Here is an 18925-nt window from a genome sequence, read left to right as displayed (position 1 = left end):
GCGTGAGGGATCTTGGGTACAGTGGACGTCACACTAGGGATAGTATTACTGGCACGCCCTGTGTCGACGCCCATTTTCGAGTTTCGAAAAACAAACTGTAATACTCCGCAGCTTCCACTAGATGTCGGCCTATGCACAGCATGTGAATCTAAGCAGATACAAGCATCAGAAATACGATTACAGTGAGTAATGTATCATATATATATATATACATATATATATATATACATACACACAGTAGAACCTTTGCAGTTGTAACTCAATTCAAAAGTAAACCTTAAGTTGGAATTTAGGTAAGGGAAAGAGTTTCTTCAGGTTAGTAAAAGTATTCATCAAGCAACAATCCTAAAATGATACCACTGGTCCCGAAGGAGTCCACCAAAGTATCGGGAGGATTACATTTTTGGAAGGCGATGCACCACTAAGCGCTGGCCGCATGTCACAGGATATTGGCGGTTTGCAGCCGCTGAAGGTTTCAGCTCTTCGTTGGATGGCTCAAAATGCAGTTCGTCTACAGAATGGTTGGTCCCACCCGTCTGAGAGGAAGTCGTCCTGTCGATTGGAAAAGAGGACTGGAGCAGCAGCGGTCACTTGGGTAGCTGTGTGGAAAAGAGGACTGGAGCAGCAGCGGTCACTTGGGTAGCTGTGGCGTTCTGGAGGGTGCTGCAGACGTCTTTCTTCTCCTCTTCGGAATGTATCTTCCAGTGGTCGACTCTGGCTTCAGCATCAAGACCCGCCAGCCATTCAACATGCAAGCTGTCATTCAAACTTGGGGTGGTGGCTGTCCTTTCTGGACAGCGAGCCTTCCAATTAGAACTGGATCTAAGCAGGCACACTGGAGGACAAAGACCTGTGGGATTTCGCAGTCCTCTCAGTTTCCTGTCCTCCCAGACACACTGGTGCCTTTGGGCGGGCTTTAGAAAGGGATTCGGCGAAGACAAAAGACAATCAAGGACCTCCCCCACCCAGCACAGCAGAAGACGAATCAAGAAAGAACAAACCATTGTGAGTTGGCGAAAAAAGACGACCGGAAGAATTTTGGATCAATGGTGTACCATGTGTCTCTTTCTGCAGCTGCAAATGCAGACTGCATTGTAAGTTTCACAAGATTGGTAGAAAAAGTATCCACTGCCACCAGCCACTCAGATGGATTTGTTACTGGAACTAAAAAGTTACAGGAGAAGAGAAAACGAGGCAGTGGAGCCTCTGCACCCCACATAAGGTGGGGGGTGCTGGTCTCACAAGAAAAGTGTAAGTAGGATATAAAGTACCCTCCTATCATTGGGAACAGTAGTTGTCACAAGGAATTAAAATAAATCAGAAATTACAGATGCCTTAGAAAAATATGGAGGAAAGTAGACTCCATAATAATAAACCCAAAAAGGGGTGACCAGAGTACAAAACAAGAATGGGTGGGTGAGAAAAAAGATTCCCACTCACTCATGAGTCGGAAGAAACCCCTATAGTCCAGCAAAAGGTACTGGGGCACTTTCCAGGTGAGTAGAATATCAGACAAGATGGAAATTATACCCTACAGTCAGAGACCACACACTCCATAAATGTAAGTAAGGAAGGTGTGGGTCTATAGTTTAACAATCCACATCCAGATTGGCTTTTTTCAAAAGAGGAGAAGCCTGGCCAATTTTCAAGGAATCCGGAAAACAGCCAGAGCCAAGTGACGGATGTAGCAACTGGCTAAAAAATGGCATAAAGTTTTTTTTTAATAATCTCCTACTTTTAGCAGCTGGAGAGGAATCATCCTGGTAGTAAGTGTTCTTAGTTCTAGTCATCAATCAATGAGCTATTCTTCATCGGGAAGAACAAAGGAATCCAAAACTGTGACAGATTTTCAGACTAACTGAGATGATTCCGCCAAAGAATGCAGTATTTCCTTCCAGATGCCTACAATGTTCTTAGAAAAAAGTAAACCAAAATCTTGCAGGTCATGTTTGAACCGAAGCCTGGACAGATCAGATGGGTTGATTAGCAGCAGATTCTATCATAGAATTATAATGTGAATAGTGTTCCTACAGTATCTTAAGAGAATAACCATAGTGAGATTGTTTTAATTGTCTGCTGATGGAAATGAACGCCAAATGTGTTCTAAGCGTCAAACAAGTTGCTGTACGTTGAAGGTTTCCGAGAACCAAGGGGCTGATAATTGCTTTCATATATAAGGGTACAATTGCTTTTATATCATATTTCACATAGTCATGAGATTTCTTAAACACATCATCGAATGTACAATGATTGTCTTTTAAAATAGTAACATTCTCAAGTCCCGAAAGAATGGACAAAGGAGATATTAACTTAGACTCTCGTTTTAAGACACAAATCCTCTTTTCTTAGCCTGGAGTAAAGACTTGCTGTGTAGTTATAGAAATAAAAATAAACCATATTTAAGTGACCAGACTAATCAACATTCAAGCACTTAACCTTTCACTTACTGAAAAGAATTTAAAAAGACTAGAAAATAAGAATAAAGTACAAATCCCAAAAACCATATGACAAAAAAATGGCAGAAGGATTGTACATTCATCTGGTTCTGAACGATGTCTTGAATGCTGGACAGATGTAGGATTTGAAGGCTCTTGGTAAAGCAGAGGCACACTGGGAGGCAAGCAGACATTTTGTTTTCCATTCTGCCCTAATGTGGACCCCACGCTCCAACATATGGCAGGCAGCACTACCATGAGGGAGCGTGAAGACCAACTTAGCATGGCCTCTTCTTTGGTGTTAACAGATAGCTGAGTATATAGGGTAGGCCTGTTGAATCCTAACAATATAAAGTAAAACAAACATTGGTTTCCAACTCTTTACCATTGTCCTCTTTAATGGAGAGTAGTGGTCACTTAGGCACCAGGAACGTACAGGAATATATTTTTAGAGTGATTTTTCGGCTCTAAAGGAACAATATTGTAGACCATGCCTGGCCTAGTTTGCTAGAAAGTAAATCTTGTAACGGTGGATATTGAGCTTGTCGGAGCATTCGAGTCATCATCTGGAGGATGAATTCATTATGTTGACCAGTGGTAAAATGTTTTTTTTCTCGCTCCTTCTACTACTTAAATCGTTGATAGGTTTAACCAAATACAGAAAAAGCATATTCTGCAGTTATCGAACCGACAGAACTTATTAAGCACTTTTGTATCAGAAAATAAAGCCAGAGCTCAGTCGAACCAGTATCACTGCTACGGTCTAGCCTTTTAGCTACTTACTTTGGCTCTTGGAGATTAAGTCCTGGTCCTTCAGGCAACAGCAAAGACAAACTATTAGCCAACTAATACGGAATCTAGAAGGAAGCAGAACAAGTAAACAAACTTAAGTTAATGGAAGCTCTGTCTGATCAAATGATGAAATCACAAATTTCACATGTGAATTGGAGTTGGGGTGTGTGGACACCTGATGCGTGCAAAAGTTATAGACTGAGGTTTGTCTGTGGAAAATTGCAAGGATTCAGGGCACAGTTGGGTTCTTGGTCAGGAGGCTTAAGGTGATCGTAGATAAAGAATTGGGCACTACGATGAGCCCCAAATCCAAAGTTCAAACTCCTTGCCTGTCTCGCTGTGCTTTATACTACAACAAAATCGGTGGTGGGGACCAGGACAGCGGACAAGGGAGTATCCTGTGGAGGTCTCGGATAAACCTGCTGTCAAGCGAGGCAGCCTGAGCCAGAAGACAGCTGGCCAGGAAGCAGCGAGGGCTAAGCTGGCAGCACATGCGTATGCTTGTAAAGGGAACCATGTAAGAGCTTGTGCATTGATGAGGCAGAGGCCAGCCAATAGCTCAGGCTACATCAGACAGTAATGGTGCTAAAGATTGATGGATGCATGGGTGAGTAGGAGCTCACTATGGAAGAGAGGCTGAGGAGGACGGCTGTTGAGTAGTCTAGCGATTTGCCTGCCACAGCATGCAGGAGTATCATGTGTGTGGGGGAGTGTTGGCACCAGTATTGAGACGGTTGTGTGACACATGCTTGGGTATTCCCCTTGATTCAGAGTCTTAAGGAGACACGGTCACATAAAGATGGAAGGCATAACGGTGTGGTTTAACTAAAGTCGTTGAACTGCTCACATGTCTCCTTCTACTTTGTCAGAACATCCAATTAGAGCAAATGAGGGCATTTGAAATGGAGAGAGCACTGTAATTTTTGACTTTACTAGGGAAATTCAGGGATTGGGGACAATGTGCGATAGCTGTACTCCAACCACACACCAGGAACTAAGTATTCTGCTGCAAGACTTTGAAGCCATTTGTTTCCCAAAGAACTTGTAAAAATGAATCGTATGTTACCCAAATATTTGGATGGAATCACAAAATGTACTGTATGTCTTGCAACTAGAGTACAAATTCCACAATATTGTTCGGATTTCTGGCCCTGAAACCATTTTCTGCTAAAATGCTTTTAAAGGACGCAGACCAGCTTCCTTCCTTTCTGTTATTAATGAGTTCTCAAACGCCCCTTGAGATAGTCATGTCATACCTTTGCATCATAAATGAGGGCAAGTAACCATGGATTATCACAAAATATACTCCTGTTTTAATATTTATAAAAATTACAAAAAACAATAGTACATATATTTAAAAACACAATGACAGTCCTAATTCATTTTTGCATGAACATACACACTTATACATATAACACATATGTGACTCATATGGCAAAGACGCACCTCTAATTAAGCCCCTTTTTTAGATCTTAGCCGTGAGCTACTTAATGGCTCTACTGGAATCCTACCTAATGAAACCCCCTTAAATGAGAGGGCAAAAACAATGTGCCTACACTTCAAACACTGTGTTTCTAGCACCAATACTATTTTCTGGAAAATGCACACTAGTCCATTCAAATTGCATTCCTTATTGGTGCTGCCCTCAGGGCACTTCTGATTTTCATGGATTCCCATTCATCGTGAGACATCACAAGATGTTGCCATCTTTCCGACATTTCTGTAACTTAGAAGTGCCCAGCACAGGATAGAGAAAGTGTAAATGACGACAATCCTAGAACACTATAAGGAATGTTACTATCCAAAGTCCACAGTACATGTGTACAAAAAGAACGTGTGCTCATTAGCCTTCTCACATCTCGTTAAATGCGGTAGCCAACTCTCAACATAAATCCTCACTCGTGTCAAACGGTTACCAAGCTTTTAAAGTACCACTTTATCGAGTTGGGACCACAAGGATGAGCCGGGTGGATGAAGTGTCAGGTAAAGAGGTCAGTCCACACTCTGTTTGTTTTGGTAGAAGAATTGGAGGTTGGGGGGCAGGTTGTCTCATGCAATTCTTTGGCGCCAGTTTCGACCTACAGGAGATTATGGCTACACCTTGACAGCAAAGGTGCAGGTCTCTCATAAAAGGCAGATGCATCAAACTTTGAGGTGCACAGTCAGGCACTATGAATATTGCTCTAGGATCAATGGGGGTCATTACGAGTTTGGAGACAGCCTTGGTGCTATTAGCACCATGGCTGCCTCCAAACCCGGGTCCGGGTCCGGTCTCACTGAATGGGGACTTACCGGGACATTCCGACCTATGCGGATCCGGTAAGTCCCCATTCAGTGAACCATTCCCCATTCCCATTTGAGCTCAATGGGAATGGGGAAGGCGCTTATAACGGGCCCGTTATTAGCTCCAAGGTCCCTTAACTGGTCCCGCAAAGAACAGCTGGTCAGACCAGCTGTTCCTGCTGGGACCCGCTAAGGGACCTCGGAATATGGCGGTAGGGGCTTAATGGCACCGCCATCCTAAACGGTGCCGTTAAGCCCCTTCCGCCGTACTCGTAATGACCCCCAATGTCTTCTTGCAGGGTCCTTTTCCTACACCGATGGCTGTGGAAATACCCCCATCTCACAGGAGCTTAACAGATAATGGCCGTAGCCCTCGGGCCATTACAGGCCCTTTTCTTAGACTGACGCAGCATCAAACTTAGTTTTGTCAAAAACCTACATTCAAAAGAGTGTTTTTCTGAAATCTTGTCATGGGTTGTAGGTTGATTTAGCATTCTGTTGTGCACTCCCAAGTGGTTAAGGTCCGTGTTCCAGGAGAACAGTATTTCACAGATTTGGGTTTACATTTGTCATCAAGGTCGGTATTATTGCAATTGCTATCTCGGCTATGTGTTTGCTTTTCAGTCATCAGAAGAGTGTTTTTAGAACCTGTGACCTATTACAGTGAAGAACAAGTTACTTCTTACCTTGTAACGTTCTTTCGACGGGATGTTCCTCCAACGTATTCCTCATCTTAGATATATATCCTTCCAGCTCTGCTGGCCTCGGCAAAACATTTTTTCTCCAGAGGGCGCTGCGCGTCGACGTCCCTCGAGTCGATGACCCTCGACAGCCGCCGTATCGACGCTCGACGTCATCCTGCCTATAAAGGCCGCGCGCAGCGTCCGTTGCTCAGTTCCGTTTTGTAGCCCACAGTATTACTGTTTGGACTAGACTAATCACCCTGAAGGAGCGTAAGCTGCAACAACAAAGGAAGTAAAACTGCGGGGATGGATGGGAGGGTCGATGAGGAATACGTCGGAGGAACATCCCGTTGAAAGAACGTTACAAGGTAAGATGTAACTTGTTCTTCGAAGGGATTGTGTCCTCCGACGTATTCCTCATCTTAGATAGGCTCCCATAGCAGTATTCTATATTCGGAGGAGGGAGTACTGACTTCACGCTGTCTTCTATTGGTGAATAGAATGCAGTACAGCCCTTCCAAACCTAGTCTCTTGACTAGAGGAGGAATCCAGATTGTAAAAACGTGTAAAGGTATGGACAGACGACCATGTAGCGGCCGCACATATGTCTTTAATCGGCACGCCTCTTTTGAGGGCCGATGAAGCTGCAATACCTCTGGTCGAATGAGCCCTAAGGTTTTGAGGGGGCTCTTTCCCTGCCAGTTTATAACATTCCAGAATGGCTAGAATGATCCATCTGGAAATGGTCTGCTTAGTTATTGGTAACCCCAGCTTGTGACCTGCGTAGCCTACAAACAGCTGGTCTGCCTGTCTTATCCTGGCTAGTCTACTAATGTAAAAACTTAAAACCCTCCTAGGGTCTAGTCTGTGTAACCTCTCTTCCTCTTTCCCCGGGTGAGGAGGAGGATAGAAAGATGGTAGGATAATCTTCTGAGAGATATGGAATTCAGAGACTACTTTTGGGAGGAAATTAGGCTTCACTTGCAGGACAACTTTGTCTTTGTGAAAGATTGTATGAGGGGGTTTACAAGAAAGAGCTTGTAATTCGCTCACCCTTCTAGCAGATGTAAGTGCTATTAATAAAACAGTCTTAAGGGTAAGGAATCTTAACGAACAAGAATGGAGAGGTTCGAAAGGTGTCCCCATCAGGAAAGTTAATACTAAGTTTAAATCCCATAGGGGAACTTGGAATGGTCTTGGGGGATAAACATTGGTTAACCCCTTTAGAAACTGTATTACCAAGGGTAATTTGAAATAGGATGGTTCCTTCGCAGTACACTTAAAGATAGATAGCGCTGCGAGATAGCCCTTAATTGTGCCAACTTGAAGGCCTGAATTTGCCAAATATAGTAGGAAGGACAAAACCATTGGTGTACCACATGAAAATGGGTCGATATTCTGTTCTCTACACCAGCTGCAAAATCTGTTCCAACGGCAGCGGTATAAAGACTTTGTTGCTGGCCTCCTTGCCGAAAGCAACACCTCCATAACATCATCAGGGAGGTCCCAATCCTTGTACCTCAGCCGTTCAGAAGCCAAGCGTGAAGGTTGAGGGTTTTGATGTCTGGATGGAGAACCTGACCTCCCTTCTGTGAGAGTAGGTTCTCTCTGAGAGGAAGTCGAAATGGAGGGCAGATGGACAAGTCTAGAAGGTCCGGGTACCACGTTCTCCTGGCCCAATCCGGGGCAATTAGGATCATGGTTCGTCGGAATCTTCTCAACCTCCTGATCATTTGAGGAATGACAGGGACCGGTGGGAACGCGTACAGAAGCGGAAACTCCCAGTCCACTATGAACGCGTCTCCCAGAGCTCCTCTCGGAGGAAATTCCCTTGAGCAGAACAGGTCGCATTTCCTGTTTAGGCTGGTGGCGAACAGATCTACCTGAGGGGTTCCCCAAAGGGCGAAGATCTCGTGAAGGACTTCCTGAGCTAGCTCCCACTCGTGGGAGACTGTGTTCTGCCTGCTCAGAGCGTCCGCTGTCAAGTTCTTCTCTCCGGCTAGGTGAACTGCCGATAGAGAGATTCCTTCTTGGATTGCCCAAAACTAGAGCTGCATCGCCTCTCTGCACAGGGGTAGTGATCCTACGCCTCCTCTTTTGTTGAGGTAATGCATGGCCACCGTGTTGTCCGTCATTATCAGGACGTTCTTCCCTTGTACAACTGGCAGGAAAGCCTTCAACGCAAGTTTGATGGCTCTCAGCTCTAACAGGTTGATGTGTAGTCTGGACTCCGATGGAGACCAACGACCGCTGATGGTCAAGTCGTTGGCGTGGGCTCCCCACCCCGTGAGTGAGGCATCCGTGACTACTGTTATCTCCGGCCAGGGTTGCCAAAACTGTTCTCCTTTCAGAATGTTCTCCTGACAGGCCCACCACTGAAGGTCTCGAGCCACCCTGCCGGGAACCTGAAGATCTGTCATTCTCCCTGAGAATTGAGACCACTGAGTCCTCAGTGTCCACTGGAGGGATCTCATTCTCAGGCGAGCCTCTGGCACAAGGAAAATGCAGGATGCCATGAGGCCTAGCAACCTCAAAAAGTCGAAAGCTGGGAGACGTTGGGCAAGTTGGAACTTGGTAACCATCTGTAGAATATCTTGAGCCCTCACCTCTGGTGGCGAGGCTTTTCCCAGGGAAGTATCCAGGATCGCTCCTATGAACTGGAGTCTCTGCGATGGTATCATTTGAGACTTCTTTAAATTGAGGGAGAAGCCCAGCTTGTGAAGGGAGTAGCATACGTGATTTAGCTGGATCTGAGCTTGCTCCGGAGAAACAGCCCTGATCAGCCAATCGTCCAGGTAGGGGTAGACGTGAATCCCTTCCCTCCTTAGACTTGCCGCCACTACCGACATTAACTTGGTGAAGACCCTCGGGGCGGAGGTCAGCCCAAAAGGCAGTACTCGAAATTGATAGTGAGAGTTGCCAATTGCGAACCTCGGGTATTTCCTGTGTTTGAGATGGATAGGCACATGGAAATAAGCGTCCTGAAGGTCCAGAGATACCAACCAGTCCTGAAACTGAAGGGCCTGGAGGATCTGAGAAAGAGTGACCATCTTGAATTTGTCTTTCCTGAGGAATTTGTTCAATTCTCGCAAGTCCAAGATGGATCTCAGTCCTCCGTCTTTCTTTGGAATGAGAAAGTAAGGGGAGTACCAGCCCTTGTTCCTCTCCGCTACAGGTACCGGTTCTATGGCACCTTTCTCTAGCAGGTCTATAATTTCCTGCAAGAGGAGCGGATCTGGAGCTTTCTGAGAGCTGATCCCCGGTGGATGACTGAGGTATACGTAGGAAAGGTAGGCAGTAACCTTGGGCAACTGTTTCCAATGCCCAAGCATCTGACGTGATAGCCTGCCATTCCGCCAGATGTTGAGTCAACCTGCCTCCTACAGGTGTCCTGTGAGGGAAGTCCTCAGAGTGGTTTTGGGGCGGCTGTTGCAGATGCCGATGGTAAAGAGGCACCTGCTGTTGCTGCGGCTTTAGAATATCTACCCCGTCCACCTCGGGTAGCTCTTCTTTGACCCCTTTGAGCCGGTCGTCCTCTACCTCTTCCGAATGAGGAGTAGAAGCGAAAGGACTTGCCCCTCGCAGAGGTTCCTGTGGGACGAAAAGGAGTCTGACGGATTGCAGCTCCTAGGGATTTTGCTGCTGCTTTTGAAGTTTGCAGTTTCTCTAAACTGTCATCCGCCTTTTTCCCGAACAAAGAAGAGCCATCAAATGGCATGTTCAAGAGCCTGGCTTGCACATCTGGGGCAAAACCCGACTTTCTCAACCAAGCGAACCGCCTGGTTGATGTACTTGCCGCCATTGCTCTGCTGATACTGTCAGCCGAATCAATGCCCGTCTGGAGGGATTCGCACATAGCGTCTTTACCGTCCTGTATAATATTCAGGAACGCATCCCTTTCTTCTCCCTCTGGGATGCAGTCAGCCGCTGTAGAAGCACACTCCCAAAGTGTATGGCTGAACCTAGCAAGGGTGCAAGTAGCATTAACAGACTTTAACGCCATGCTACATGCTGAAAAGACTTTCTTAGCCATAGCATCATATTTTTTATCGTCCCTGTCCTGTGGGACAGTAGGATAAGCCGTCTTGACGTCGGTAGAGGATGCTGCTTGTACCACCAGACTTTCTGGGGATGGATGTTTAGACAAGAACTCTGGGTCTGTGGAAGATACCCTGTACTTTGCAGACAGTTTTTTATTTACTGCTGGTATTACATCTGGGGTTTCCCAGTTTGTCATGATCTTTCTCTGAAGAGCTTTATGAAAAGGCACCACTGGATCCTCTTGTGGGCCTTTGTCAAGAATATCCGTGAGGTCATCTTGCTGGAAAGATTGTGAAGGTGTAGACCACCCCATGAACTCTGTAATTCTGGCCATTAAGGCTCTGTAGGGGGTTTCAGCATGCTCCCCCGGGTCTGGTTTAGCAAAATCCACCTCAGGGGAAGTGTCTAAACCACTTGCCTCATGTAAAGAATCATGAAGATCCTTTAATCTGCGCTCTTCAGAGGAAAATTCCTCTCTAACTGGGGTTACAGGTCCCTGTAACTCATCTTGTTCTGACAAATCACCCTCTTCTAAAATTGAGGATATAGTTCTCAATTGTTCTGAACTAATAAAGGGAGTAAATCCCATTTCCAAGGCAGAGGGTGCTGAACTTGTCATTATTGGCCTCGAAAGCGTCGATGTCGTTGACGCCGACGTCGAAGGCTTCGAGCGTGGCGTCGAAAACAGAGGTGGAGGCCTCGAGGACCTCGACAGAATTGGAATTTTACTCGACAATATCGACGCCATTGACGTCGAGGGCCTGGGAATCGTCACTGGATGTGTGGTCATCGTGACTTTTCTCGGCGTCGACGCCGGTGTCGAGTCGACAGACCTGTGTGTCGAAGGTCCCTTCGACAACGGCGTTGAAGACCTCGACGTCGACGGAACCTTCGTCGACGGCGTCGACGGAACCTTCGAGGAAGGTTTGGAGGTCATAGTCCTACTCGAGGGTTCGAGACGCGCTCGAGAGGTTTCTTTCGCCGGGTACTGCGACTCGCGGCGTTTTTGACCTTTGGGTCTTTCGACCAGAGCATCGCTCTCGGCAGTCTTCGAGGGGGTCGAGGCCGCTTTCTCGAAGACGCTCATCATGTTTTTTCTGAATTCCTCCCATTCAGCCCGGGAACTATGTTTCGTGGTGCAAGGGATTCTTTTTGGCGAAACAGAGGAAGAGGAAGACGGAGAAGGGGATCTTCGACGTTTCCTCTTCGAGTGTTTCGATCTCGAGGAGTGATGAGACCCACTCCGAGATCTGGAGCGTGAATGGTGACGAGGAGACGAATGTCTCGACTTCGTCGAAGAAGAAGAAGCTTTAAAAGTCTTACCTTTCTCCAGCTTCCCCCTACGCTCCTTCAGGGCCTTAGCTGTCATGGACATACAGTCCTCGCACTCCGAACAATGGTGTTCGGCTCCCAAGCACCACAGACAATTTCTGTGAGGATCGGTCAACGACATCTTTTTCCCACAATCTCGACATTTTTTGAAGCCGGATCGAGGGGTTGTCGGTTCCGACGAGGAAGCCATCGAGTACGATTCGAATAACTTGAAGTAAATAGTACTAAGAACTGAGCAACGGTATTCCGAGGCACCGAGTAGCGCGGAAAAACGGAACTGAGCAACGGACGCTGCGCGCGGCCTTTATAGGCAGGATGACGTCGAGCGTCGATACGGCGGCTGTCGAGGGTCATCGACTCGAGGGACGTCGACGCGCAGCGCCCTCTGGAGAAAAAAAAAATTTCCGAGGCCAGCAGAGCTGGAAGGATATATATCTAAGATGAGGAATACGTCGGAGGACACAATCCCTTCGAAAATATAGTTCGCGTTTCATAAGTTACATGGAAATGCATGGTCGGGGATACTCCAGTCACATTAAAGGATGTATTTTTGCAATGAAAATGTTACTTTCTAATGTGTATGCATTACATTTTTCTCAAATTTCACAGAAATTTCAAGATATTGAAGAAGCTCATCTAATGCGTGTTAAAGAAATCATCGACTCTTTCTCTCGTTCGATCCTTGAAATTCACTTGCAAATAGGCCAGGTGAGTTGCTTTTAATGACATGGTCTATTTAAAGGGCAGATTAAACTGCAAAGCCGCATTAGAAAGCTCCCGTGGTGTAATGCACGGCTTGCTCTGAAAGGACTTCTCAGCACCCTGGAGATGTGAATGGGGGCCACTGAAATCTTGTCATGCAGCCTGCCCGCTGCCACGCGCTCTCTCCTCTGGATTCTCCTTATGAGCCTGGGAGTAAGGGGGTAGACCTGCCGTGGTGGCTGCCATGAGGAACCTAGCAGCCTTCAATGCCGATGATGTCTGGAGATCCATGCGGGCACAGACTCTGGTAACCCAGACTAATCCCTGGGATTGGCTTTTATTGCCCTGCCAGATGTGGGACACCCTGTGAGGACACTCGAGTTCCGAGTATCCTCCCGGGCCTCCCACACCGTGCAGGGCTTCAGAGGCGAATGTGTGGGAGAGGTAGCACTGTCAAAGATGCAGAACATTTTCGATTTCCACTGACTGGCCCATATTGATTGAGGGTCTAAGTGTTAAATACTTCTACAGTAGGATTTTAACAAAATCCTTAACATTGCTCTACAAAACAGTACTTTAACCGTGCAATAGGATTATGCTGCTCGAATTATTTCATCAGGAGTTTCCACTTTTCTTATCTCAGCTGTGTGAAACTAAGGGAAGCCGCAACCTCATCAGGGAAGTCTTAAAGCAGAGCCAAAAGGGCCCTATGCTTACTAACTGCCGGTGTTGGGGGGCCACCATTTCCCCAATCTCCTGTTGCCTGCAGCCTGGCATCTGTGCCCTGCACTGCTGTTATGCATGGGCTTTACCTGGTGTGGGCTTAGATTACCATGTGGCATCAATCTGCAGTAATTCCTTGTCTAGCTCTGAATACCTTGAGGCATGCTTTTTTTTTTTGTTTTCTTTCTTTTTTGGTATATTTGACATGTATGTTTTATTTGAGGAACAGTTGCCTATGTGTTCCTACTCTACCTCCAAATGGCATGTAGAAAAAATGCCAGGCCACACAGGGACTCCAAAAGCAGACCCTGGGCATAAGAAAGATCTGCCGGTTCAATGTATAAATTTGTTCAGCTAGATATAGGCCGGGTATAAGTTACAAGACTTCATTTAACTAATGAAACTGCATGCAAGCTATGTAATATTTCTGGAGAGTGTTGATGGTTTGGGGCCGCTGCTGCTCCTTTGGGCATTCGATGCGGGCACACTTTGGCACCTGTTCTGGAAATGAACGGGTATGGTGACTTCATGGACTAGAAATGGCCATTTAAGGAAGCAGCAGTGAGTGGCCTCTTTTGCACATGTTATGAGAGTGCCCCCAAAGTGCAGTCGTTTTGGGAACTAGTCAAACAAGCGGCACCATTACCAGACTGCCCCAAACTGATGCTCTTGCATGTATTGGGGGACTTGGGGTTCAACACTAAAAGCCTTACCGGGACCACTTTGATAACCAGTAAGAAAGTGTTGGCAACAGAGTGGGGCAGCTCTACACTACCAAATATACACAGATGGCAAGAGGGGATGAATTACTGTGGAGCATTATATAAAAGGGTCGATAGGGATAGGAGATGCCCGAAAATGTTTGAAATTAGTATGGGCACGATGGATGGAATTGGGTTAAGCAACCGTTTGAGGACGGCCCTCTGGGAGGAGAATTGGCCCACTGAGGAGCGGCGGCCAGACTGTAACGGGGCTGGGGGCAGGGGGAGGGGCAGGGGGCAGTACCTGGCTATGGTTGGGGATGGATTCCACATGGAGGAAGCACTGGGAGTGACAGGTCAAACATTATGAAACCACAAAGAATTCCACTTGCGTTTAAGTTGTTTGCTTTGATGGTTGATTTGGAAACTATGGAAAATAATAAAACTTGTTTTTATTTTAAAAAAATTAAAAAAAGAAAAAGCAGCAGTGCAGCTACCTGGTATCCTAACCCTGCCATGGATCTTCCAGACTGGGACTGGTAATTCTTCTGAGACCCTTCTGGCTACTTTCCAGGGAACATGTCAGTCTGTGCAAGATCAGTAGGCGACTCGACCTCAAAACATTGATTTTTTTTTAAAAAAAATGTACGAGTCTCAGAACTTTCTTTTTTTATTTCCCCCCACTATATGCAGGAGGAGACCCACCACGTGCCCTCTCCACATCGTCCCCACCTTAATTAAGACCCCAAACCAACCCCCATCTATATTTTCGCAAAAATGCGATTAAAAAAAGATTTTCTGGGACTCCGAGTAATGTCATTCGATGTTTGGGTGTGTATGGGCGCAGTTATGGTGTTTGTTTTAGTTTACAATCCCAGCAGATTGTATACTACTTGTTACATGTTTAAGGAGTGGGGTGAGGAAGAGAGGACATCGGGTAATGCCAGATTACATACAGTCCTCATCATACGATTTCGGCCTCCGGACTCGTCACATTCCTCATCTCCCTACTAAGAGCAGCAGGGGAAGACGGGGTTAATGCATCCCTTCTTGGATCATGGGAATATTTGCACATTTTCCTGGGAAATCTGCCTTGAACGAGGACTGTCGTCAAGGAGTTAGGAATGTCACGAGCATCAAGGTCAAACGTGTGTATGGGTGGGGAAACGGTGCACGTGCCCCGGACCCTCGCCGTGGTATGTACCCACCCCCTCCCCCATTTTGTTTTTCATTTAAGAAGATCGTGACACGAAATGTGCACACTAAAAACATGATTTATTTTTGTGTTCAGTTTGTGTTCTCTTATCCATTCAGCGCCACAGTGCTGGGCAAATGACGTTGGAATGACAATGACAATTTATGATCTAGCTCGAGTCTCTGTCCTCCTCAGTTCTGCGTGGCCACGCGGAGCACGCGGGCTTTCGTGCGCGCGCGCGCGTGCGTGTGTGCGTGTTCTGGCTGATCAGTTTAGTCAGATGTCACAGGGCCTTGACCAGCGCATGTATTCCAATACTTCAAGATTGCAGAGGAGGAGCAGCTCGGCTGCTTAAGAGTCCTCTGACCCGCTCTATATATTTTAGTAATACACCTAATCAGTTACACCTGCTTAACCATTAGCGTCTGCAAGTTCAGCTCCTTTCCAAGTATTGTCCTGCGTGGAGTACATTCTTGAAAAATAGACAATCCCGATTCACACTTGTACGCATAGGGCGTTTGAGACCCAATCGTTCTGTTTCTGTAGACGTAGGACTGCACAGGCCACATCTGTTAAATGCTGAATGTAGTGCATTACTAGGTCTGAAAGGAAGTGTCATTTAAAATGGAATGATTTTCATGATTATTCGTGAGTAATAAGCGTGCAGGAGTGTGGAGGTTTGTGGCGCTGCACATAATCGCTGGGTGGCCAACATCCTTATGTGACCTGATTAATACATCCAACCCCATGGGTTTAAAACAGAGTTGCAAGTTAATGCATTACACACGTTGTGACCTAGCAATGATGCTGCATAAGCAAATATACTAGATAATAAAATGAGTTTTTTCCAGGTGCCAGATAGCCGGTTAACATTAAAAAGGCCAGATAACAAGGCTTTCAGGCCTTTTGGCTGTTTACCAGCATTGTACCATCCGGACAGTCGATTATCCAAATTTGCCATCTGGATTTTTGTCAACTGGACACATTCTAATGCGGGCAGTACTAGATGGTGAATAATAGCCCATGGCAGTTAATTAAGTGACAGCTAACAAAGCTTCTACAGCACTTTTTTCTTAATTTACTTTTCGGGAAGTGAAAAGGAGTTTTCATTGTCGATTAGTTTATTTTTTTTGGCCCAGTAAAAAGTTTTGATTTTAAAAACCTAGCAGTGTTTGTGTCCATGTTAGGTAAAAATCATTTTTCAAGGGGATTGTGTCCTCTGCGTATTCCACATCTTTGACAGTGATTACCACAACTCTGCTGCTTCGGAAAACTTTTTTGACGTAGGCGTCCTGAGTCGATGGCGTCGATATGCTCCCTCGAGGACCTCCGACGGTCGACGTTACCGGACGTTATATGTAGGACGCACAGCGCCCGCAGCCTCAGTTCTGTTTTTTTCGCGAACGTGTTCGCTCCGGAATCTTGGCGCGCCTCGGTTCTCCTGTTGAATCGGTTTTTGTATTGTTCGAGAAATGTCTTTGTCTTCTGCTACCCCGAAGTCGGGCTTCAAGAAGTGTCGGCACTGCGGTTCCAAGATGTCTTACGGACCCGCACGACGTCTGCCTCTGGTGCCTCGGCGAGAGCCACGCCATCAATGACTGCGATGAACGCCAGTCTTTCACGTCAAAGGCCTTGCGGCAGCGGAAGAAGTTGTTGTCGGTAGGTAGGGTTTCCAAACCCCATAAGTCGAAATCCGCTGGACTTTCGACTGACGATTTGAGAGGTGACTCTCTGTGTCGGCGTAAGTCCAGGGGGTCTCATTCTAGGAGTGGGTCCAGTCATTCCTCTGCCTCTTCGAGGCATTCACGGAACCGCCATCACCGGTCGCCTTCCCTGTCCTCGTCAGAGTACTCCGCCAGACGGCGGGTGGCTTGTTCCCTCGAAACACTCGTCGCCGGCCGAATGGGATGAATTCCGCAGACAGATGATAGCGATTTTTGAATCGCAGGGCACCGTTACGTCTGCGCTTCCGATCGGACAAGGATGATCGCCACCGTGCCCGCTCCAGGTCCCGGTCCTCAACGCCATCGAGACCGTTGGAGCCTGTGAGGCCTTCGAAGAAGGCATCGATGCCATCGGCGCCATGTCCGTCGAGGGACTTGCCCGAGGCTCTGGCTCCGAGGAAGTCGTTGGTGCCGAGGCCATCGAAGAACCCGCTCGGGGCTCCAGCCTCGAAGCCGTTGTCGGAGTCATCGGTGCCTCGGTTGACGTCGACGCCACTTCCATTGACTCCTTTGGAGGAAAATTTGACGGAGGTGCCCCGGAGAGCTGTGGAAGCTCAGAGAATGGCGCTCAGCAAGTCTGTGTGGCCTATGTTTGACCCCTGCTCTTTTCCTCCTCCAGGGTGGACTTGTTCCAACCCTTGAAGTACATTTCAGAGGTAGATGAAGGGTCTGATGAAGAAGGGGGTTGTGCCTCCTGAGGTCCCTGATGAGCTGTTGTCTGGTCATAGACAACTGGAAGACCTTTGTCAATCTTTACATGACGCCAGTGGTCTTGATACCCACCCGGAGGTTGAGGTTGGCAGGCCTGAGCCTGGTACACATGCTGACTCCTCGTACAGGCGCCTCATGTCGAGGGTGACGGCGCCTCATATCTGGGGTGGTCTGCTCCACCTGTGGATTTTCTGCAGGATGACCCGACGGATATATTGGACCAAGGTCCGCCCACTGACCCGGTGTTGCCATTTCATATGGCTTTACAAAGAAGGGTGGCGGCGGCTTGGACTGCTCCGGAGAGTCTCCCGGCAGTGAATAAGTCGTTGCTGAAAAAAATACAGCCCAGCCAGTGGTGACCCCTGCTACTTGTCTACGCACCCTACTCCGGAGAGTTTGGTGGTGCAGGTGGCTACGGCCCCAGCAAAGCAGGCTGCGTACCCTACAATCCCTCCTGATAGGGGACGACAAGCGCTTTGATGGTTGGGCAAAGAAGGTATTTTCTTCTGGGGGTATGGCTTTAAAGGCAGCCAACACAGTTTGTGCCCTTGCAAGATTCACGCACACTCTGTGGAATTGTGTCGTTGGTGGCTGAACATATTCCCGAAAGGGAGGAACGGGATGGTTTTCTTGCCTTTGTTCAGGATGGCAAGGATGCCATATGTGAAACCTTTCAGTCTGGTCTGGATGTGGCAGACTGTGTCAGCCGGTCCATGGCGGCGAGCACCGTGATGCGCAGGTTTGTGTGGTTGTGAAAGTCGGGTTTGCTCTTGATGTACAGTCCCGGCTTCTGAACATGCCCTTTGATGATGTCCATCTTTTTGGCAGCAAGGCTGACGAGCGCCTTGCGAGGTTGCAGCAAGGCCTCCAAAGCTGCAGCGAAGTCCTTGAGCGCTGCAGTACGTCAACCTCGGCCTTTTCGTCCTAGGGGACAGCAATGGAGGGGAGGTTCCTTTCGATACTACTCTTCCTTTGGTAGACCAAGAGGAGCTGCCAGTCAAAGGGGCCACCGTAGGAGTACCATAGGTGGAAAGCAATGTACTTGAGGTGCCAAAGCCGCTCGGGCAGTTGCCTCCTTGCCCTCAGGCACTGTCGCAGTCGCTTCCGCTCAGTCATGAGGCCATGTCGCATGGTTCGGCGGTTGGGGGAAGGCTGGCGTAGCATCTTGTAGAATGGTGTGCCATTACTTCAGATGTGTGGGTTCTGGAGATCATAGCCCACGGCTACTGTCTTCCTTTCCAGCAGAGGCCTCACGACAATCCACTGGGGAAGCTCTCTTTGAAGCGTCCGGATCCGCTCCTTACGCAGGAAATCCTATCCCTACTGGAGAAAGGTGCTATAGAACTGGTACCTGTAGCAGAGAGGAACAAGGTATGGTATTCCCCATATTTTTTGATCCCGAAAAAAGACGCAGGATTGAGACCCATCATGGACTTGCGTGGTTTGAACAAGCTCCTCAGGAAGGACACGTTCAAGATGGTTACTCTTTCTCAAGTCCTCCAGGCCCTTCAACTTCAGGTTTGGTTGGTGTCTCTTGACCTCTTTCATGTGCCGATTCATCCCAAGCACAGGAAGTACCTGAGGTTCACGGCTGGTGACTCAC

At 47.4% G+C, this 18925-nt stretch overlaps 1 protein-coding gene across 2 annotated transcripts in view; it reads left to right on the top strand.

Annotated features, from left to right (window-relative positions):
* The window catches only part of FCHO2 (FCH and mu domain containing endocytic adaptor 2), a 1284287-nt gene that overhangs the window by 312124 nt on the left and 953238 nt on the right, over positions 1-18925 (top strand). For both annotated transcript variants that reach the window (XM_069627506.1, XM_069627507.1), the window contains exon 7: positions 12176-12274. In XM_069627506.1, coding sequence (XP_069483607.1) covers positions 12176-12274 — 99 coding nt within the window. The remainder of the gene's footprint in view (positions 1-12175; positions 12275-18925) is intronic.

Source organism: Ambystoma mexicanum, chromosome 6p (genome assembly GCF_040938575.1).
Source record: "Ambystoma mexicanum isolate Mex_15411 chromosome 6p, UKY_AmexF1_1, whole genome shotgun sequence".
NCBI classification, from domain to species: Eukaryota; Metazoa; Chordata; class Amphibia; order Caudata; family Ambystomatidae; genus Ambystoma; species Ambystoma mexicanum.
Note: the sequence above shows the minus strand (reverse complement) of the source record. Positions and strands in the feature narration are given on the sequence as shown.